We start from the raw sequence: 20,503 nt of genomic DNA, 5'->3' as shown, positions 1-20,503 counted from the left end.
TTTGGCTGCAGGAATATACTTTTTTGCTTCCGGTTTTGTCTTTCTCTGGCTCTAATACACACATAAGGAAACTGTTTGTACAAATACTTTATTAACTTTCCATGTATTCCTTTATGTAAGGTCTAATTATCAAAGGGATTTCCTATAAATCTAAAAAATACCCCCTCCCCAATATACACAGCAATAAATAGGGAAAGCCAATTCATTTTTAATAAATGCCATTTGGGGAAAAATGATATAGATTAATAAAATTTGATGAGGGATAAGTACTGAGAAAGCTTTGTAGTTCATGGCGATGCTCTTATACAAACCTGAATTCGGAGTAGAAGTCTTCTGTTAGCATGCTCTAATTTCTTCTGCCTGTGTTCTAATTCTCTGGCTCTCTGTTGTTCTTTTTGTAGCCACTTGATGTACTCCACTGATGCTTTTAAAATAGTTCCTTTGTTCCAGCGCATATCACTGCAGAATGTAGAGATAACCTTTTCACAATTGTGCATGTCAGCAGAATTCATAAGAACTTACAAAATCTTTTACATTAATATGAAATAATGATTTACATGACTATTATTCACTCTTAGATATTATTGCTTCTGAATGGAAATTTTAATAGAATAGTTAAGAAGCCCTTATATAGTAAAATTAATCCCAGAATGAAAATAAGTGTCAAAAGAAAGTAATAAAGTGACTTTTTGTGGGAGAGCTAAATGCAATATCATGATTCTACCATTACAGTTTTTATATTTTTAGTGAAAATTGCTTTTATTATTAACTCTAAGATTAAAATCTATGTGCAGTATTTCTGCATTAATGAACTAGGAAATATACATTACTGAGGACTTAAGCCTAAATTTTTAAAGATCATTTTGAATATACTACTCCTTTTACCTGACTTACTAATGAGGTTGCTTTTATGCTTGTTGGAAAAAAAAAAAAGGTCTGTGCTGAATGCCACTCCTCATTGATGATAGACCAGACAAATCACACTTTGGAAACCATAAAGGCTATGGAACGACAAAAATCCTGTTCAAAAATCTTGAAACAATATAAACCAAGTTAAAATCCACAGCTATATGCAGACCCCAACTCAAAATAAAAGCCTTGTAAAAAAAGAAGATTAAACCTGTCCATTATTCAGGAAATCATGGTTTAACTTCCAGCTTACGAGCAGTCTTACTAACAACAATACACTTGTTCAAATGCATCTGTTCAGGGGCTTTCATGTATCCCTTTATCAACTTTCCATGTATTCCTTTATGTAAGGTTGTGGAGGCCTTGGAACAAGAATGAAATTTGTTGAAAATTAAGCCCTTTCTAAAAAAGTTTAGTATTTTATGATACGGGATGGGCTCGCTGCATTAAATATACAGACAGAAGGGTTTATCCAAACTATCCATGTCACTGCAAGATATCTTAGACCAAGCAGAAGATTGGCAGAGATTCTGGTCCTAGAAAGCAACCTGAGAAGGAAAAAGCTATTTAAACCAGTAAGAATCTGAGGTTGGGAGTGACAAATAACCACCACGGTGCATTTTTTTAGTACCTACTCCAAATACATATATGCTGGCATTTATAGAGTCAAAAAGAAATATAAATTATACTCCAGTCAATCATCACTTTCCATTATTCCTTGGTAACGTTAGTTAATGAGACCTGCTCCTACTCACATGCTCACCTATGGTGAGTAAAACTGTGATACGGAGTGGATTTACACTTTACAGTCTATGGATCATATATCTATGCTTTACGGTCAGCCCCTCAGAGTAAGTGCCCAAGGAACCTTGCAGCCTTACCCCAAGGCTAAGCACCCTGACAGACTTCCACTAAGGCAGTTGTCTTTCTACTGAATGTATAGGCCAAAATCCAGGCAGGTACAGGATTTGGGGACCTGGACCACCTGGTCTTTCCTGATGCATTGTACTAGGGATAAAACCTTATAGAGCTGATAGCATTAAAGGTGCTCAGAGGAATATGCAAAACTGTTTGTGATAAAGCATCACAGAGTTTAACCATATCCTAGAATTTAGATCATCTGCTAAATATTTGGGAGAATCAGAGAGGGCTCAAATTCACATCTCTGTCTTCTCTGGGCAGCACACAAACGTTGGGGCTCCAGCACACTGGGACCTCCCCTCATCACAGCTTTTGGGATTAGAAGGAGAGGAGGTCAGAGGGAAAATAATTATTGCCTCAGACACTGCTGTCTGCAAAGCCAAAGCATCAGAGGCTGCTGGCTGAAGTGGGTATGTATTCTCATCTAGACCATCCCTGGTCAAAAAACTGAAGCAGAAGTGGGAGCCAAGAGCAGAACCTGTGTCCCTCATGACAGCTGAATCATAGAATCATTTGGTTGGAAAAGACCTTTAAGATCATTGAGTCCAACTGCACCTGTCCACCACTAAACTATGTCTCTAGGCACCTCGTCTACCTGTCTTTTAAATACCTCCAGGGACAGGGACTCCACCGCTTCCCTGGGCAGCCCATTTCAGTGCCTGATAACCCTTTCAGTGTAGAAATTTTTCCTAGTATCCAATCTAAACCTGCCCTGGAGCAACTTGAGGCCATTTCCTCTTGTTCTATCGCTTGTTGCTTGGGAGAAGAGACCAACACCCACCTTACTACAACCTCCTTTCAGGCAGTTGTAGAGGGCAATAAGGTCTCCCCTCAGCCTCCTCTTCTCCAGGCTAAACAACCCCAGTTCCCTCAGCTGCTCCTCATAAGACTTGTGCTCCAGACCCCTTACCAGCTTCATTGTCCTTCTCTGGACTCGCTCCAGCACCTCAATGTCCTTCTTGTAGTGAGGGGCCCAAAACTGAACACAGGATTCGAGGTGAGGCCTCACCAAAGCCGAGTAGAGGGGAAAAATCATCTCTTAGCAGCCCCTCTGCCTCCTCCTTCCTCTCCCTGTACTTCTTGCCCAGGTGGGAGCACAGAATATTTTCCTGCCAGCATCCCATGGACTCCCTCCTAGGAGAAGATTTTCTCCTTGCCTGTGGGATACCTATGTTCAAACTGTAAAGGTTAAGGAAGTTTTTTGTATGGATTATGCTTATTTTCTGGACAAATATTTGACTGCCATCGCCACATTATAATCTTGTTTTCTTCACACCTCTTTGGAAAGTTAATTAAAATACTGAGAGGTTTCTATTTATGTCTGAATTGCAGTGGAGTTTGAAAGGCAGTGAGGTGTCTGTCTGTCTACACCAGAGCACTTCTGAATAAATAGGAGCAGCTAAAGTTAGGAGGAAAAAATTTCAAACTGGGAATCTCCACTGTCATCTCAGATTATGAGCTATATGTGCTATATATAGCTCAGAATTACAGTAGGGTTCTGTTTAATTTCAAGTGAAAATGACTGATTTAGGACATTTTCATGGCAACTTTGAAAAGTGCTAGAGCAGTAAGAAAGCCTATAGCATAAACTCTGGAGAAACACAGTCTGCCTAGGCAAGGGGGGGTGGGGTCAGCTCCTCCTGGCATGTAATTAAGACAAAACTAAGCCAGTTTTGGACTGATAGTCTTAACATAAAAATGTAGCACTATGAAATTAGAAATTAATCAATAGCTGGCAAAATGTAAATAATTAAGACGTAACAGCAGGAGAAAGATATACAGATATCACATATCTGGCAAATATTTCGTAGTGATTTCACAATTTCATGTCAGTTATAAAATGTTATGAATTCAAAAGCAAATTCAGACAAAAATATTTTTGGTTAATTTTTCTGATTGACATATGAATAAGCCGTATATTCATGACTGTATTTGGAATCTTTTTGTGATGAAATTCATTCATGTTATACATAACTGAAAACCTTTGTGATATCGCTCACTTTTAGTTCATGTTGCTTTGATAGTTTGAATTTTTATGTATACGGTAATGGTATTTTTTCTCACAGGTTGAAACAAATCTTCACTGGTGGGCTAACTCCTGAAATCAGACTGCCAGAGAGGTGGATCTGGTCAGCTTCTGCATGAGATACATATGGGTAGATATCTCTTGAGGTAATATTTACTAATTTGAGAGGCAAAGCTATTATGGGGATCCGATGTGAAAATGCTGTGGTTACTATTATCATTTAAGAGTCTGTTAGTGTGTGTGTATGTGAGTGTGTCTGTGCGGATGTGTGTATCCCACATATCTTCTGCATCTACTCATGTACACATATACTGGTTGGTGTCTTATTTAATTAGGAATACTGGAATTAAGTCTTCCAATGTCTGAAGGCAACAGAGCAAGGGATCAGCTGGTCACCTTAGAAGTAAACATTTATTTCACTCCGTGTCTCTCTATTTATACTGGGAGCAAAAGAAAATACTGAAGATGTCTGTGCTGGTTCTGCATGACAGACACTCTCCATCCATTTTAGCCCAGAGCACCATATACCAGTCACAGGACAGTGCTATGGAGAAACAGAAGCTCTCTGCATATGTGCAGAGCTGGAAGAGTAGCAATATAACTAGTGGGGATGAAGGCAGATGGGGGGAATAACATGGGAGAGGTTCCTGCACAGCAATAGGCTGCAATGCACCTAGCTCTGCCTAGCAGGCAGGCAAGCAAACTCATCTATGTTGGGAAGGAAAAAACACCTCAGAATTAGAAGTTGGATTAAATCCAAGCACAGCAAGTGCATAAGAAGAACTCAGAATTTCAGAAATTATCTGATCAGTTATTGGTTTTCTGTTATTTCTCTGAAAATGCTGATTTCTAATTTGGGTGCAAATAAAGTTATCTGAAAATGATAGAAGTGGCACTAGGAAATTGTGGGGTTTGCTTTTTAGAGTTTTATATCTTGTGTTTGTTCAGTGTATAATAGAGATAAAATTCGAAACGACAAGGCCTATGAACCCGTTTGAGAACTTTTAAGAACTGAGCAGCCACTGGTGGTTGTTACTAATTTTGTTGGAAACTGTTTTATAAAAACAGACAAAACAGTTGCAACTGTTGGAAATGGCAGGAATTCTCTTTTTCATGTTACTCTTTCACTCTCTAAACTCTCACCTAGGAGAGTTTCTCATTTAAGAGAAAAGAATCAGAGCCATGAGACTGATCTTCAGCTCATTTCCATTAAGGTAACTTTACTGAAGTCAAAGAGCTTCACTAGTTTACACAAGTTGAACTCCTGTAGGAAGGATGAGAGCATCTGATCATCTAAGATTAAAACTAATTAACGAAAACTTCTGAGAAAATAACTTTAAACTATGCTTGCTCAAAGAAATACTTCGAAGGACTTTGTACTTGTTTTGGTGACCTGCACAATTACAAAGTGTATTCTCCTGAAAGGGGCAGCAAGTTTCCATTTTATAATAGCATGAGTGCACACAGGCTTTTCCTTTACAAGAAACGTGGCCGTGCTGGCCGTTAGCCGGTCTGTCCACAGACCACCGACAGAAGGTCAGGCACAGGCAGATGCAGAGAGCAGAGAGAAGGTAGGAGCAACCCACCACTTCTGCCCCAATCCTCAGTGGTTCTCTTAACATCCCAGTTCTGTAAAATGACTAGAATTCTTAGAGGAAAGATTTATTTTTTTCCTTAGGATTTCTATCCGTTCTTGTCAATCTACCATAAAAAAAGTTCTTGTATAGGCATTTTGAGACTCTATCACAAAGTGAAGTCCAGTTAGCCACCTAAAACTGGGTTCTGAAAGGCTGAACACAAAGGAACCATGAAGGGAAAGGTAGGTATATTTAAAAGAGCAGGTTCTGAGTTTTTCAGCAAAATACGACGGGGTATTTTGGGCCTTTTTTATTCTATTTTTTAATTATTCTGTATAGCTGTTTTGCATTTCTGAATCATCTACCACTTGGATATCTAAGCATTGAAAAATAAAAGAGTCAAACTTCTTTGCAATTTATACTTATCTCCATTTTCTAATGCTGATGAAGTGAACTTAAAACACCCATTCATTTAAGCAACATAATCCATACTTTTCACCATTAAATTAAAAAAAAAAAAGTGAAAAGAATAGGGGTTTAAGCCAGTCAAAAGAAAGGCCCTGCAGAAGCTCTGCAGGAGCCAAACAAGTTCACTATATAACTAACAAAACAAAAGTGAAATAAAAACCCCCCACACCACTTCTAAGAAATATAAATCATAAAAGGTTTCTAAATAGCATCAAAAATGTCCTTTTCTGTTCTTGAGTCTGAATGCAATCTTGAAGCAAGCCATCTGGGACAGGCATGCTAACCACAACGGCTTAGTTATAGTAGTATTTGCTCTTCAATGCAAAGGCTGATTTGCTTCACTGTCATTAGTCCAAGCATCAGGTCAGTTTCTCCTTTTCCAGCTAAGTTCCCACTATAAGAAGAATCTTCTAAAATCAATATATGAGGTGAAAATGCTATGTGTGATAAAATATTACAGATAAAGTATTGTAAGAGATGATACATCTCTTTCTTTCAAAGAAGAAGAGGGCAGATTGGGGGCACAGTAAGGTGTTATGAAGGAAAAAGCAAGAACTGAAAGAGAGGGTAAGGACCCTGAGATATGATTTAGCAACACAGGACCATACCAGCAAGAAATAATATTTTTTATCTGCTCAGCCAACAAAACAACAAGGTCAAATTAATGTATTTCCACCTACAAATATATATATATATATTAAAAAAAAGTGTTTACTCTTCTTCGGATTAATTTAACCTGGCACTAAACTACAGCAATGTTATAATCTAGGTTTTCAAAAGCATCCTGCACCTTTTGATGCCTCTTTTTTTCTTAACACCAACTTGAGAGCTTTTAAATAGGCCTATTTTCTAAAGGACTACTGATTACTAGCCTTTTGAAGATAGCAGCCCTCGGAACGTAAGACACTTAAGTTCACCTCATGCTTTTGTAAACATGAGCTGTTTTGGGGCTGTCAACTGCTGAACTCAGTCATCGGTTTGCAGACTAAAACACAAAAAGGTGATGTCTTCAGGATCTGTACCTGAAACTTTTTAATCAGGGAACAACACCCAAATCTGTGAGTAAAATCCATCATCCACTTACTGGAGCAAAATTACAGGTCCAGATCATTAAGTTTAAGAAGAGCTTAAGTGATTGCTCTAGCTATTAATGTTTGGAATAAGTTCATAAACTACTCCTGAATCGAGACCAAAATACATAACTGAAACACCTCTGTAGGCAATCAAATACTGCAACCGGAATTTGTACCTCATGCCTGTTTCTAATTGCAGCATAACTCACTTCCATTATTGCTTTATAGCTGCAAACCAACAGTGCCATCCACTGTTTTTCTGAGAAATCTTTCAATTATTTGCCTAAATGGTCTTGAATACTGAAAGATGCACCAGCAAAATGAAAACTCTTCTGCCAGTCTGTATTTGCAATGGATCACATGTGGCCAAAACTTAAAGCACTTCTTATTTTAATTCAGCTGTAATACCTAATTCTATATTAATAACAAGAGCATGCCCATTTATCTAAACTTGGGTGGATGCTGTAGAAGGAGCCGAGTTCATGAATTCTCTAAAATGGATGCAGTATGTTAACTTTCTCTCTGGTGATTTCACTCCGAGTGGTTTGTTATGCCAGCCTTGTACTTATCTAGGTCTCACACAGCTTTATATTGTTATAGAAATCCTTAATATAAACAAAAGTTTCTTAGTCCTAATGAAAAAAAAAAAAAAGGCTGAAATATCAATAGATGTTTTCATTTGAAGTATCATGCAGGTCTGTATTGACATGCAAATGATAAAGACAAAATCTGTATAATCAATTTTATGCAAGTCACAATCATGCTACTGCATGGTCTTAAGGCTTCTCTGAGTGACACAAGAAATCCAAGGCTAAAGTTCAGCATTAAATATCACACTGAATTGTTATTGCTAATCCTGCAATAGGCTTTCCTACTGAGGAGGCTTTTTTCATATTGATGACAAATATAAGCTTTAAGGGAATGCAGGTATAGTTTAAGCAATATGCATTTTGTGTAACTGTAAGTATATGCATTAGTATAAAATGCTATTATTATAGCAATTATAGCAATTATTATTTTTATCCTTGCATTTTAGGGCTGTTGTTTTCCCTGCACTAACTGAGTGGAGGACTTTGGAAAAATGCTCAGTCTACAGACTCTTAAACTGATTTTTTTTTCTTAGGCAAAGGGCAGACAGTGACAATGTGCATTTTGTCTTACCCCACTAGAGGGCCCATGGCAAGGGCTGAAAGTGTCACTCCCTTCTCCAGACACCACACAACTGCTCCCAGGGACAGACAGCTGGACTTTCTGTTGTTTGGCTTAACTTTTTATTTTCCTTCTTTTTGGTTTTGTTTGGATTTTTGCTTGGTTTTTTTTTTTTTTTTTTCCCCTGATGTGGCATTCTCTTTTCTTAAACACCCTGGAATGGCTTTCATTTTATTATCCTTTCACATAAGTTTTCCCAACAGGCACCAAAAATCTGTCAAAGGTTTGTTACTTTGACAGCCTGATCTGAGCCAGTGACCTGGCATGGAAGATTTTGTATCCCATTACTCAATCCTATAGCCAGTATATGCAATTGTCTCTTTTTTCCCCCCTATATTTAAACTATAAACATTATTATAGGAAAGACTGTTGAACTCACGGATCATTAGACTTGGGGATGAGTGTGCCAAGCTCCTTGATTCGGTAATTAATATTATACCTTCTTCTTCTCTCAACTGTTAAAAAGAAACAGTTACTATTTTTATGATGAAATATGCTTGGAGAAATTCAACATAAAATGTTTCCATTAGTTAAAAACAAGTCAGTCAATGTACAGAAAATTTCTTCCTCAAATAGAAGTCCCAACATGATTTCTTACCTGTCTCTGACTTACTCTCAGGACAAACTCCATGATTACTATCTCTGTATCTTACCCTACCTGTAGCTTTCTCCCCCGTTTACGACTAGACTCCTAGAGAATGAAATAGTCACGTAAATATGAGGTAACTCTTCTTCTTTTTTTCCCTGATGTTTCTGTATCATTTCTCCACCCTGCTCCCACACAACAGAGCTTTCACCTTAGTGGAGTTTGCTGATGGCTCCAACAGGGACACAAGACAACTCACACAGCATTTCATATTTTGCCACGATTCCTGCTACAGACTGTGGTTCACACCTCCATTATCCCTCATCTACTGTTATCAGCATTGCAAACCACAGGGAGGACATAACTGCAACCATATCCCTTCACTGAAACTGAGAAAGGCTGTGTACCAGAAACACTTCATCTGCAGCACATCTGTTTCCTTCGATGATGGACAGCACAAGTGTACTTACAATAGCTTTTAAAACACACAGAAAATGAAGAAAAATCACATTTAACAATAAAAAAAAATTCTGTATTTAAATTTATGTCTCTCCTAAGACAAACTACATATGATATCTTGGTTTACTTGCAATTTAGTTAGAAAGAAAAAAGCAAAGATAAACCTCTTAAAATTAGTTCCCCCGTTCTGTATTCTGAGTCCACTTTATCAGTGTTGGAGTGGTATCCAGACTGGAGTGTGTGCCTCTTCTCTGCAAAAAGAGTCTGTCACCTTCCTGCTTCACATTTCACTGATTTAAAGAGAAATATCCACTGCTTTCTCACCAGTTGTTCTCCAGCTGAATGTGCAGAAATCTCACAATTTCTAGTGGATAGGCCTACGGGACACCTCATCGCTTTGGGGGACTTCTTATATATATCCATCTCCTGGGTAGCCTAGTTATAAGACTGGAAGATAGTGTGGAAATCCGGTACAAATGGCAAAAAGTCCTTTTCTACCAGAAAAAAATGTTTTGAGGAGGAAGGAGGACAAACACTGTAGCAGTCCTGTTGTGGTACTGCTAGCCATCAGAAACCAGAAGTGATGTCCTACTGGTATGAACTTCCACTTTTGTGCACTCCCTCCATGTTGTACTTTGATTCAATCCAAACCTCACTGAATGGACAGGATTCAGCTTTGGGACATCACTAACATTGCATTGAGCCATTTCTGTTATCCCTTGTTTCTTGGAAGACCTTACCTTGGGCTCAATATGCTAATGCCACCATACTCTTTCAGACCAGAGCTGACCCATGTAGGGTAGCCTAGAACATGGATGCATGCTCCCCTCATCCATGCATGGAGATGTGCACTTAAAAGTTTGATGACCTAATTTTGAATGTAAGTAGAAAAAGCTGGTCCTTAGAGCCTGGTAGAGCTAAATTAGAAGTGTGAAGTTGAGGGAAGCCAGGTGGGTCTTTGTAGGCTGACTTCAGCCTTCTCAGTCATAAGAGCATATCGCTTTCAGTCTCAGTCCCACCACATTGATCACTTTTAGTTGCTTACTTCTTCCAATACATAAAGGTATTTTTTCTTCCAGTCTGTGTGAGGCTCTTAGGTTTGTGCAGCAGTCAGTTATTTTCTCCTGAGCTGATTCCAGCTCTGGGAAATCCCTGGGTCGTATTATTTACCTTGGTGAAGTGCTCTGCCTTGGTGAGATATATTCTCTTGCCTTACTCTCTCTAGAAGCAGGAATTTCACTCAACAGATTAAATAATCTCAGGTTTTGTTGTCATGATTCACTTGTTCAGGAGGCAGGGTTCTAATCTTCCTGAGTGTACTCTTAAGTGAACCCTTGCATGAATGTGCTGGATCTTATAGGAGAACATAGCATACAAAAGCACATAGCAACTGAGCAATTTAAAAGACATATTTCAGTTATGTTGGCAAAATAATGGCAGGGGAAAAAGAGTTAAAGAATGTGCATTAGCTATGCAGTCATATGGCATAATAGCTGTTGTTTAATATTTACAGTGTGGAAAAGCTCTGCAAGAGACTTATCAGAAAGTAGGCAATTAAACATTGGCTATAAAACAAGGCAAAAAAATTTTCCTTACAAGTGGACACTTACGATATTCTTTTTCTCTCTATTTTAGTAGGGTTTTTTTCTTGAAAATAAACTACAAATGATTATGCTAGTCCATAAGCAGGAAATTTTGAAGGTTGGGAAAGTGTTTCAGTAGAACTTTCCTGATTTATGCCTGTTGCAGTTCCATTGGTATCCTGAGTTATCAATAATATTTCAAGTACTAAGTTATACCAAAGCCAAACCAGAAAATTAGTTTTCAAACTACCTGGATGGGATGACCATACAGCAAACAAACACTACACCCTTAATTCTTTGTTTGAAAAAAAAAAAAAAAAACCAAAAAAACCACCAAAATGAAAATACACTTGTATGTAATTACAGTAATGGTGTAAACTTGCTGCTATAAGAAGAGGTTCCATTTCTCAGATCCAAATCCCTTTTCATAGTTTCATTGAGGATCCAGTCTTTCAAAAGGAATTTTTTTTTAGTTCAAGAATATTTCTGTAAAATGTGGACTTTAATTCAACCTGAAACATGAATGTTTTTAAAAAATGGGTTTCAAAAACCGCTTCTTTCAGACCATCTCTAAAAAAACTAGTACTCATAAAAGAGTAGATCACACTAATAAAGCCTTTATATGTAACACATTAATATATCCAAGCCATCAGATAGAAGAGCTATCTCCAGAGAGACTTTGAGCTCTGAAGTATACACCTGGAGCCAAACCAGAAAAGATGTTGCACGTCTGCGTACTACCATCCTGGTATACAGCCTTCAGCTCAGTTGCCAGTGGTGAGGGATGGTTCTCAGACACGTATTCTGTGTTCAGGAAGGATGACCTCAGAGCCAAAATAAACAAGGGAGGCAATAGTAAGTCCTGGCATCCCTAATATATGTGTGTGCCTGTCTTTTCCCTTCTTGCAGCTCCAGACGACTCCCATTCACCACCTTTCCTAGTCCAGCAAAAACTCCTCATTCCTGCCCAAACAAGACAAGCAGCAGCTGCAATGGCACTTCAGACAAGATGTGCTCACAACAGGCCTAAAAATCTACATGGTCTATCTGTAATCCACAAAAAAATACAGACAGAAATAAGGATGCCTTCTGGAAAGTCTAAGTAGCAGAAAGTTGTCCACAGTGGTTGCTAGCACTTTGTACCAATGGATGTATACTTCCAGGTACATAATTTCACACAAGTAAAGCCATTGATGCCTCTAAGATTAATGGAATAGCCAGAGAACAAAGATATAAATAAGAGAGAAAAGAGATAAATAGTGGCTGTTATCTAATTACCAATTTAAGTTTAAATTCATAGAATCATAGAATATCTCAAGTTGGAAGGGACTCATAAGGATCATCAAGCCCAACTCCCAGGCTATTTCTGCTGGAAAAAGTGGAAAGGAGAACTGGAAAATGTAATTGCTTTATTCAACTCTTTCCAAAGAGAATCCTTCAGGGTTTTTGTTTCAAATTACTCTTCAGAGGGAAAAATTGCCTAATTTTATAGGCAACCTTCTTTCAGCAATTTTTTTTTCCTATTCTGGATTAACAAAAATGTTATTTTTTTAAGTTTAATATTTAGACACTGAACTATGAATTTCACTATGTTCTAAGGCTAGATTACAGAAGACTGTTCCTCTAGAACTGAAATGCCTAATAACTGTACATGGCTGCACTGCTCTCCATAAAGGAAGCAGAGGTGTATCCCAGCCTACAGAGGTTAGGGGGCTTGTGCATCAGAGCAGAGTCAGAGCACCATGAGTCTCACCCAGTTCTGCCCTGACCTCCTTTTGTGGCATATGATCCCCTCAACTTCAAGTGTTTAACTAGCATTTAGAAGTTGTCTGATATCCTCGTAATTTTTTTTTTCCCTTCCCATCACCCATAGAGGGATACAGCCTCTCACTGGGGTGCTTCAGTAAGTGAAGTGTGAAGACTCTGGATTTTCACTGTTGTTTTTGTCATCATCTGCCTCCTTTCTTGTCTGTTTTGCACTATAATTCTTAGAGATGACATCACATAAAGTGTGGAGGATACATGTACAACTGTAGAATAAAAACATAGTAGCAGGAGATGATGTGGAAAGAAATTCATTACAATATGATAAGTATTTTGAAAGACAAAAGTCAAAGACAGAAATTAATTTCAGGGAAGAAAGCTGTGTGGTTGGCTGTGTTTGTAGACTGAGTTCAATTTGATTACCCCGGTAAGACAGTGATTTAAAAGAGCAGAGACATGGTAGCTAATGTCTATTATTTCTGCATTCCCCATACATTCCATTTAATGAGATGGAAGATGAACACATACTTACTGAGATTGTGGTTATCCTTTTTTTGTCTCTCCTTTGCCATTGCCCGTGTATCTGCTTCTGACAGAAAGTAACATTTATTAAAACGGTTCTTAAGTTGCAATTCTAGTACTTCTTTCACCTTCTCAAAATGGCCCCTTGTCACAAAGAGCAGCCTTCTAGTCCTTTCACTTCATTACTCTTTTTATTATTAAACAAGATCATAAGCAAACCTATATTCTACCAGTACTAAATTTTTGAGCAAGTCTGGCAGGTTGCTTAAGATTTTTTCATTGCCCATTTTTTATTTAAGAACATAGAAATGCTATGGAAGGTTATTTTGCTCCAATTTGCTGTATTTTACATCAGGATAAAACTTACAATACACTAATGTGAATATGGATTTGTATATCCCATAATGCAAGAGTTAATCAGATTTGTAAGATATTGAACAAGCTCACTGTTTTCTCTGAGTGACACTAATAAACTGTACATGGTTTTTAGCATTCTTTGGATTAATTGAATGTAACTTTTAAAGTTGTTAATCCACTAATATAGATTTACCTTGAATAGTCTTATTGTAAGCTTTTAAAAGAACCATTTGTTCTACCCTGGAACAAATTTAATGGATGATAATTTATTTATAGTTGATCAGGAGCCAACATGTGGAAGAATCGACTATGTTTCCTAAAATAAGTAGGTTTAGTAGAAGCATGATGTTCATAAAAAACAAGGGGCAAACATGGTTTCTGAATTGCTAAATAGGAGAACAGAAAGAAAATATCTCTACTTTGTATTTGTTCTTTTCCTTAAATGGAACTGCAAAATTCTCCAGAATTTAATTATGGACATCTATTTCATGGGTAAGATTTATTCAACTTTTAATAGAAACACCACCACTTCTGAAATTATAAAATACTAAAATCTCAGAGTTCTTTTACCTGTGAGTTCCCTTTTTACTGGTAGATTAGCTGGGCAAGATGCATTTGCGAGACCCATATTAGCTGGTGCCATTCCCTGGTCACTGTTATATATATCCAAAATGCTGCTAGATAGCTTGAGGGATAGGGGAAGGAAAGAAAAATAAGAAAAAAAAATATTAAAATAAGTTAAAGACTTAAAAGATTAAAAAAACATAATTCAAAGACTAAACTTTGAATACGAGTCTGGTGTTCTTTAGAAGAAGCTGTGTGTATGTGTCTAAAGGGAAAGTTTGTGGTTATGTAGTGTTAAGTAAAATTGAAAGTGAAGAGTCACAGTCTGCCACTGTTCCACAAGCGGCTCTCTAAGCACCGTTCATGTGGGTTTCAGATGCCGTCCGATGGCAGGATATGGCCCCCGGTGCCCGTTTTTTAATTGCTTCTATGAAGTATTTTCCAATAACAGGATCACCACAACTGCACTTCAAACATGAATTAGGTTGAAAGTAAAAATAACCTTGCTGGTTTTGACCTGCTCTCCAGTGATTTTTTAACCACATCACTAAACTCTGAATTGGTACTTCATACTGTGCTGGGTTTAGCAGTATAAAGATTTAGTGACCCAGTTAGATGCAATAGTTAAAATTAGAGTGGACAGAACATCAAAGAATATGCTTTAAGGAAAGAAACTGTGCTGTTGTCAGGATAGACCAGATAACCTAATAGTTTTAACATGCATAACATATATGATCGTGTGTACCATTATCCTTATTTCCTTCCAAAATGTAATATAACATTATTTAAATAAACCCACAGAACACACTTAAAGAGAAGTAAGGCTAAAGTATGTTTCTATGGATTCCAGATAATTACCCAAGTATTACTTTTACTTTAGTAATTTTACAGATCTGAAGTAACTAAAATATGTAGAAGTTTAGTAAAGAACAGTTCAGGCTCTGCTCACTTTCTATGACCATATAACCAATCTTTCAGCATTGATCACTATCTTATATACTACTGTATGTTCATGTGAAAACAGCTGTATAAAAGGAGTCCAAGTCCAGGGTCACAAAAATATTTTGCATTCATATTGACTTCTAAGGCAATTAGAGCAACTTTTTTTTTTTTTTTTTCATTTTATCATGCATACAGAGTTTGTACAGCCATTTTTTTTTTCTTTCGAGGCCAACATACAGGGCTCAGACATTGAGTTTGAGTCCACCTGGCCAACAAACAAAAAGGAGGAAAAAGCGGGTGAAAAAAGGGAGGAAAACTGTGAATAAAACTTCTGACTTGAGACAGAAAGTCATGGAAGGAAATTAGGAGTTATTTAAGAAATCTGTTTTTCATAGACAAGAAAACATGTTTTTACAGATCTGCACCCATAGATCCTGAAACAGCCTGGAATTTTTCAGGCTGGTCACCAAGACACCATCCATAGGTCTGCTGGGAACCATCTTTTTAACCTCTGATCATTTCTCTTCTTGTAGAGACTTGGTGAGCTTCACCACAACTTATTCTGAATGGAGACACTTTCCTAATGATTTGCTCAGTGTGAAATTGTTCCATGGCAGTGCTTGTTATTTTTTTATATAAAATCTGAAAGTGTAAATAAGTCTTCTTTTTAAATAATGATTTTACTAAAATAGCTAATAACTTTACTAAATTATCCGAGAACCTAATTTGTATTAAATTCTCCTGGTTGTATAACCCACAATGAAATGAAGCAAACAGGATTCTTTTTGAATACACAAAAATAACATGCTCATTTTTAAAGTATTTTGTAGAGGGTTACTACCTAGGAGAAATGACAATTCTTAAATACCATTAGAAATCACAGCACCAAGTCAGTTTTGAAAATCTGCTTACATATTTGATCTCTCAATGAAAATACTTTTTTAAAGAATGTTTGGAATTCAGTTGAGTATTACTCAAGAACAAGCTATGTTTAATATGCAGGATTTGAACGCTAAGCACATTCGCCCGTTAAGCACCTTTGTTTCATTCCTGAGTGGTAAACTGACAAGTATTACAGAATTCAGTGCAGCTTTAACTCTGCATTTTCTTTGTTCCGGGGATAGTATAACTATATTACAAGAGTGAACTCATATTAGCTCTAGACATATATTTAATTACTTCCTACATTCATGCAAATGAATTTGGCTTATTGAAATGATGTGAAAACATTTTCATATTTAGTGCTGATATGAAATATTGAGAGTCAATGTGACTCCTACACTTACTCCAGTGGACTTTGGATAAGGCTGTTATGTGGTTTAGGCTACTGTTTTTGTGAAATGTTAGGAAATAGTAATATATGAACATAACCTAATCTAATATGTACTCTAAGAGAAATGCATATCTATTGTATTTTACATATTTCACACAGTTGTGTACATGAGTTCAATAACTTGCACAAAGCTGGTAGTAATCTTTTTAGTTTATAAAATTTTCAACATAATTCATGAAAAAAATCAGAATTGTAAACCACAGTTTGACACAAACACGAGATACATCAATGATTACTTCTAATTTTCAAGCAGTAATTCATCTTCATCCTCAAAATATAGTTAAATGTCTATAGCCTATTTACAAAGGTGTGAATTCAAATGACAAGGCCCAAATCCAAGATAAAAGGTCATGAATGGCCAACTTAGCCAGTAATGAAAAAATAATAGCAACACACCTGAAAGTTCAGAAGTGTGTGAGGGTTCAAAAGAAGGTGAGTAAACTCTAAGCCAAAAGTAGGAATTTCAGCTGAATTCAATTATACACTTGATGAAGGTACTTCCACCTAACTCAGCTGCCGTTGTCTGGAGTGATAAGAGCTCCTATGCCTCTTTCCATCAGCAGAACCACTAGGGCAGTGTCATCCTACACAGCCAGGGCTGCAAAGAAGTATCTGTCCGTGCTCTATGTCTGGCTGCACTAACGCTCCATTGAGCAGTGAAAGGCAATGTCCCAAACGTCCCATATTATCCTTGTTTCACACAGGTGGTCTCCAGCATTTTCCCCCTCATCATTTGGCAATTTTTGTCAGTCATTAGGAAAGCAGAGTCTAAGCTCGATCATGAAATTGAAACCCAAACCTAAGTCGTTCATCTACTGATGGCTACAATCCTATAACCTTACTAATTAGAATGATTTGCGTATGTGTTAATCACTAAGAGTGTCAAAACCAGCATTCTGCCACACCATTAAAGAGAAACTTTGATCTAATCTTAACTTCTTCTCCAGAACTTGGATATCAGAGAATAACCTTACCCAACAGCACTGTCACAGAGAGCCTACAAAACCCTCACTCATTTCCCTATATAAAAGCACTAATTTCTGTTGTGCAGAATCCGTCTTTCCAATTGAAATATTCATAGTTGTGACAAATATGACCATTTTTAATAATCCATAGGTAGGGTACTCTTGGGGAGTAGAGAATGGTAGGTTTGACCCCCTTTAAGTCTGTCATCATCTCAGTCAGTACACTGAAGGATTGGATAATTGAATAAGCAGCTTACTCATCTTGGGAAAAAAAAGGACACCCACACACACACACAAAAAAAGGTTCTTTCCTTCATACCTACATCCCTTCCAGACTTAGGTTTGCTGTCTCCCTTCAGCATTTGTCTGGGTGATTCTGCTCAGTACAAAAGCAGTTGTGCCAATCGCACTATCAACTGCCTCTTTCTTCCTGTACATTTAGTAGAAATCTCAAGTACGCTGTAATGGCCACTCAATGGGTAAGTGGTTTCTCTGTGGATAGAGCCACTGGTGATCTCCCAATGACACTGCCTTCATTCTCAGTTAGCCAGCATGGCATTTTCACACTTACAGCAGGGCAAAGTGGGTACAAAGCACGAGTAAATTAGACTACCTTCGACAGTCGCTCTGTTCCTGCAGAAATGGTAACACATGAAAAAATCTGCTATGAATTAGTGTGTGAGGAGTAACTCTCAATGCCAGCATTCAGGATCAGGAGAAGAAATAGGAGGTGATTAATCTGACCTATATCTTGGACATTTAGAGTGAACTAAATCACCTCCATTTCTTCTTCTTGACTCCAAAGGAAGCCTGGAGTGACTGTTGCAGGCTTTCCACACGTACTTTCCTTCACGAAACCTCACTGTGTTCCTCATGTGAAAATTTCCAAATAAACTCTTATTTTAAAAATCACATAAGAAAGCCAAAGCAAACCAGACTGCATCTTTCTTGACAAATGTTCACATTTCTGATTATGGGGGAGTTCTAAAAATACAAAGTAAAAAATATATCAAACTATTTTGTTGAAACTTTCTGCCTGAATTTGCCCTGCATTGATAACAAGCATGGAAAATCCCAAGGAATTTCCTTGTGAATGTCACTGAACACTAAGAACACTCTTAAAATAGAAACTGGCCAATTTTGATACAACATGAGGAAAGATTTTTTTTTCATCTGTCAAAGCAGGAAACTCTTTCAGAAATGTAGACATCTGGGAAATAACTAATTTTTAAATTACAACATTAATATCTATATCACAATATATTATAGAAATTGTGTGTCAAAATGCATCTAGTTGTTGGGATATGCACTAAAACGCCATACAACATAAAGTAATTTATTTCTTACAATGTCATGGAAGCGGGGAAAGTTTTTGCAGTACTGAGGCTAATAGCTTTCAGTTCTACATTACAAGATAAATATATACATTGACATAATCTTACAAGAATCCAATGCAATCTTACTAAAAGTACAAATCATTTGCAATGGCGTAATTATATGATATGTGTACAATGATGATCTGAGAATTATATAGCACTGTCAAACCTGATGAATCCTAAAGCACTTTAAAACTCCATCTGATTACACTGTGTCAAAAGCATGTTCTTACTTCTGGTCTAGAGATGTGGAAACACAAACATTTGGGTATGACAATTCATAAGTCCCAGGAAATAATGTATTTATCCTGCTGGTGTCATGAGCTATATCAGTTCACATCTTTGTTCTGAGAAGTCCTGGTAAGTCACGTAATTTCCAACATTTCCATTCAAGATACACGTATTTATGTATGTGTGCCTGAGAATTTAGATGCAAGTGGCTCTTAAGGGGAGAGCCCACACATAGTAAAAATAGCAGTATATAATTAGCCATTTTTCTTGCTTCTAAAATGAAGCCAGCTTCGGACAAAAGATTAACAACCTTTAACACAGCAAATGGTTAAGTGGGAATAACCAGTGACAATGTAGTACAGGAAGAGAATAATACCATATCTAATTAAAACTGCAAGGAGAATTAAAGAAAGCAGACTGTAATTAACAAAGTTAGCATTTGGCAAGGACATTGGGGTTAACGTTCTTCCTTTTGTATAAAGTGTCATGGGATCTTCAATGCCTGTGTGCAAAGACTGGAACATGAGAATTTCCATTCACGGGGCTCAGTCCTCAACGATGCTCAACTTTGAAGCTTAGACCAATTATAAAAGCAAACTTCAGCTGAAGTACCTGAGCGAGCACCAGGCTTGAGCTCAGCAGCACCTCGCAAGAGCCTGTGACCTTGTGCTTGCTGGCAGTGTCCAAGACGAGCACTGTAAAGCCCTCATCCAGAGGGGCTTGTTATATCCAGTACTTGGGTCTGAACTGCTACACAGGCAGGATTCTAGGGCAAATACTAAGGGTTTGTCACCCACATGGACGTCTAGCAATGGACAGCTGTGATCACAATTTGCAGTCTCTAATACCAAGACATGCTTTTTTTTTAAAGGAAAACATTATTAAGCCAGGAAAAACGTTGCCTCATTAAGGGAAATAATGTGGTATTCCAAATCCCATAGCGTGGCAGCTATTGGTAAATGCCATGTAATTTCAAGGAAGACTTAAACCAGACAGCACTTCCATATCTTCCAGGAATGAAAGAGAAGGTTTCTTAATGTGATAATAAAATACGTGTATAAAGGTTGTCTGTGCCTGCTCACCTGTAGTCCCTAGGCAGCTCTATGTCACGATAGTGTTCACTTGCATTGTCACATACTATTTAGGTATTTTTCCATTTTGGCTAATCTTTGCATGATGTGTTTGTATTAAAGAAACATTTGAGTCTGTACAGATCATGGCTCTATCACAGTCAGTATTGCACAGATAGAAAATAACAGCCCAACCCTCTTCCGAAGTCAGCTAGGTTTTTCTTAATTTAAAAATTCTGCTGAAGGTAGCAATGCCCAGTCTGGACTAGAAAGCATTTCCTGGATTTTGGATTCATTTAACATATCATCACATAATCCATTTCATAAAGCAATAATGCTCTGTCTAAAATCAATTAGGTTTCACATCTCCAATATTTTTATTTGGAGCATGTTCCAGAAGCTAAATGATCACAAATTATTGTTAAAAAGCTTTCTTTTTGCTTCCATCCTTAGACAAATTTTATTTTGGCTTTATGTTCCTTTAACTTATATAGTTCATTGTTTAATATCCCCACATGATTATTGTGAGCGACCATAGATCTCTTAAGACTTTGGTTTGCTCAGCTGA

The 20,503-nt window shown here is 37.3% G+C and overlaps 1 protein-coding gene across 1 annotated transcript in view; it reads right to left on the bottom strand.

The window, feature by feature from the left end:
• Positions 1-20,503, bottom strand: part of TFEC (transcription factor EC) — a 97,240-nt gene that overhangs the window by 4,652 nt on the left and 72,085 nt on the right. Inside the window, exons 7-10 of the mRNA XM_035902194.1 lie at positions 14,025-14,139; positions 13,108-13,164; positions 8,563-8,638; positions 312-459 (exon numbers count right to left, since the gene is read on the bottom strand). Coding sequence (XP_035758087.1) covers positions 312-459; positions 8,563-8,638; positions 13,108-13,164; positions 14,025-14,139 — 396 coding nt within the window. The remainder of the gene's footprint in view (positions 1-311; positions 460-8,562; positions 8,639-13,107; positions 13,165-14,024; positions 14,140-20,503) is intronic.

Source organism: Egretta garzetta, unplaced genomic scaffold (genome assembly GCF_000687185.1).
Source record: "Egretta garzetta isolate BGI_Z169 unplaced genomic scaffold, ASM68718v1 scaffold169, whole genome shotgun sequence".
Lineage (NCBI taxonomy): Eukaryota > Metazoa > Chordata > Aves > Pelecaniformes > Ardeidae > Egretta > Egretta garzetta.
Note: the sequence above shows the minus strand (reverse complement) of the source record. Positions and strands in the feature narration are given on the sequence as shown.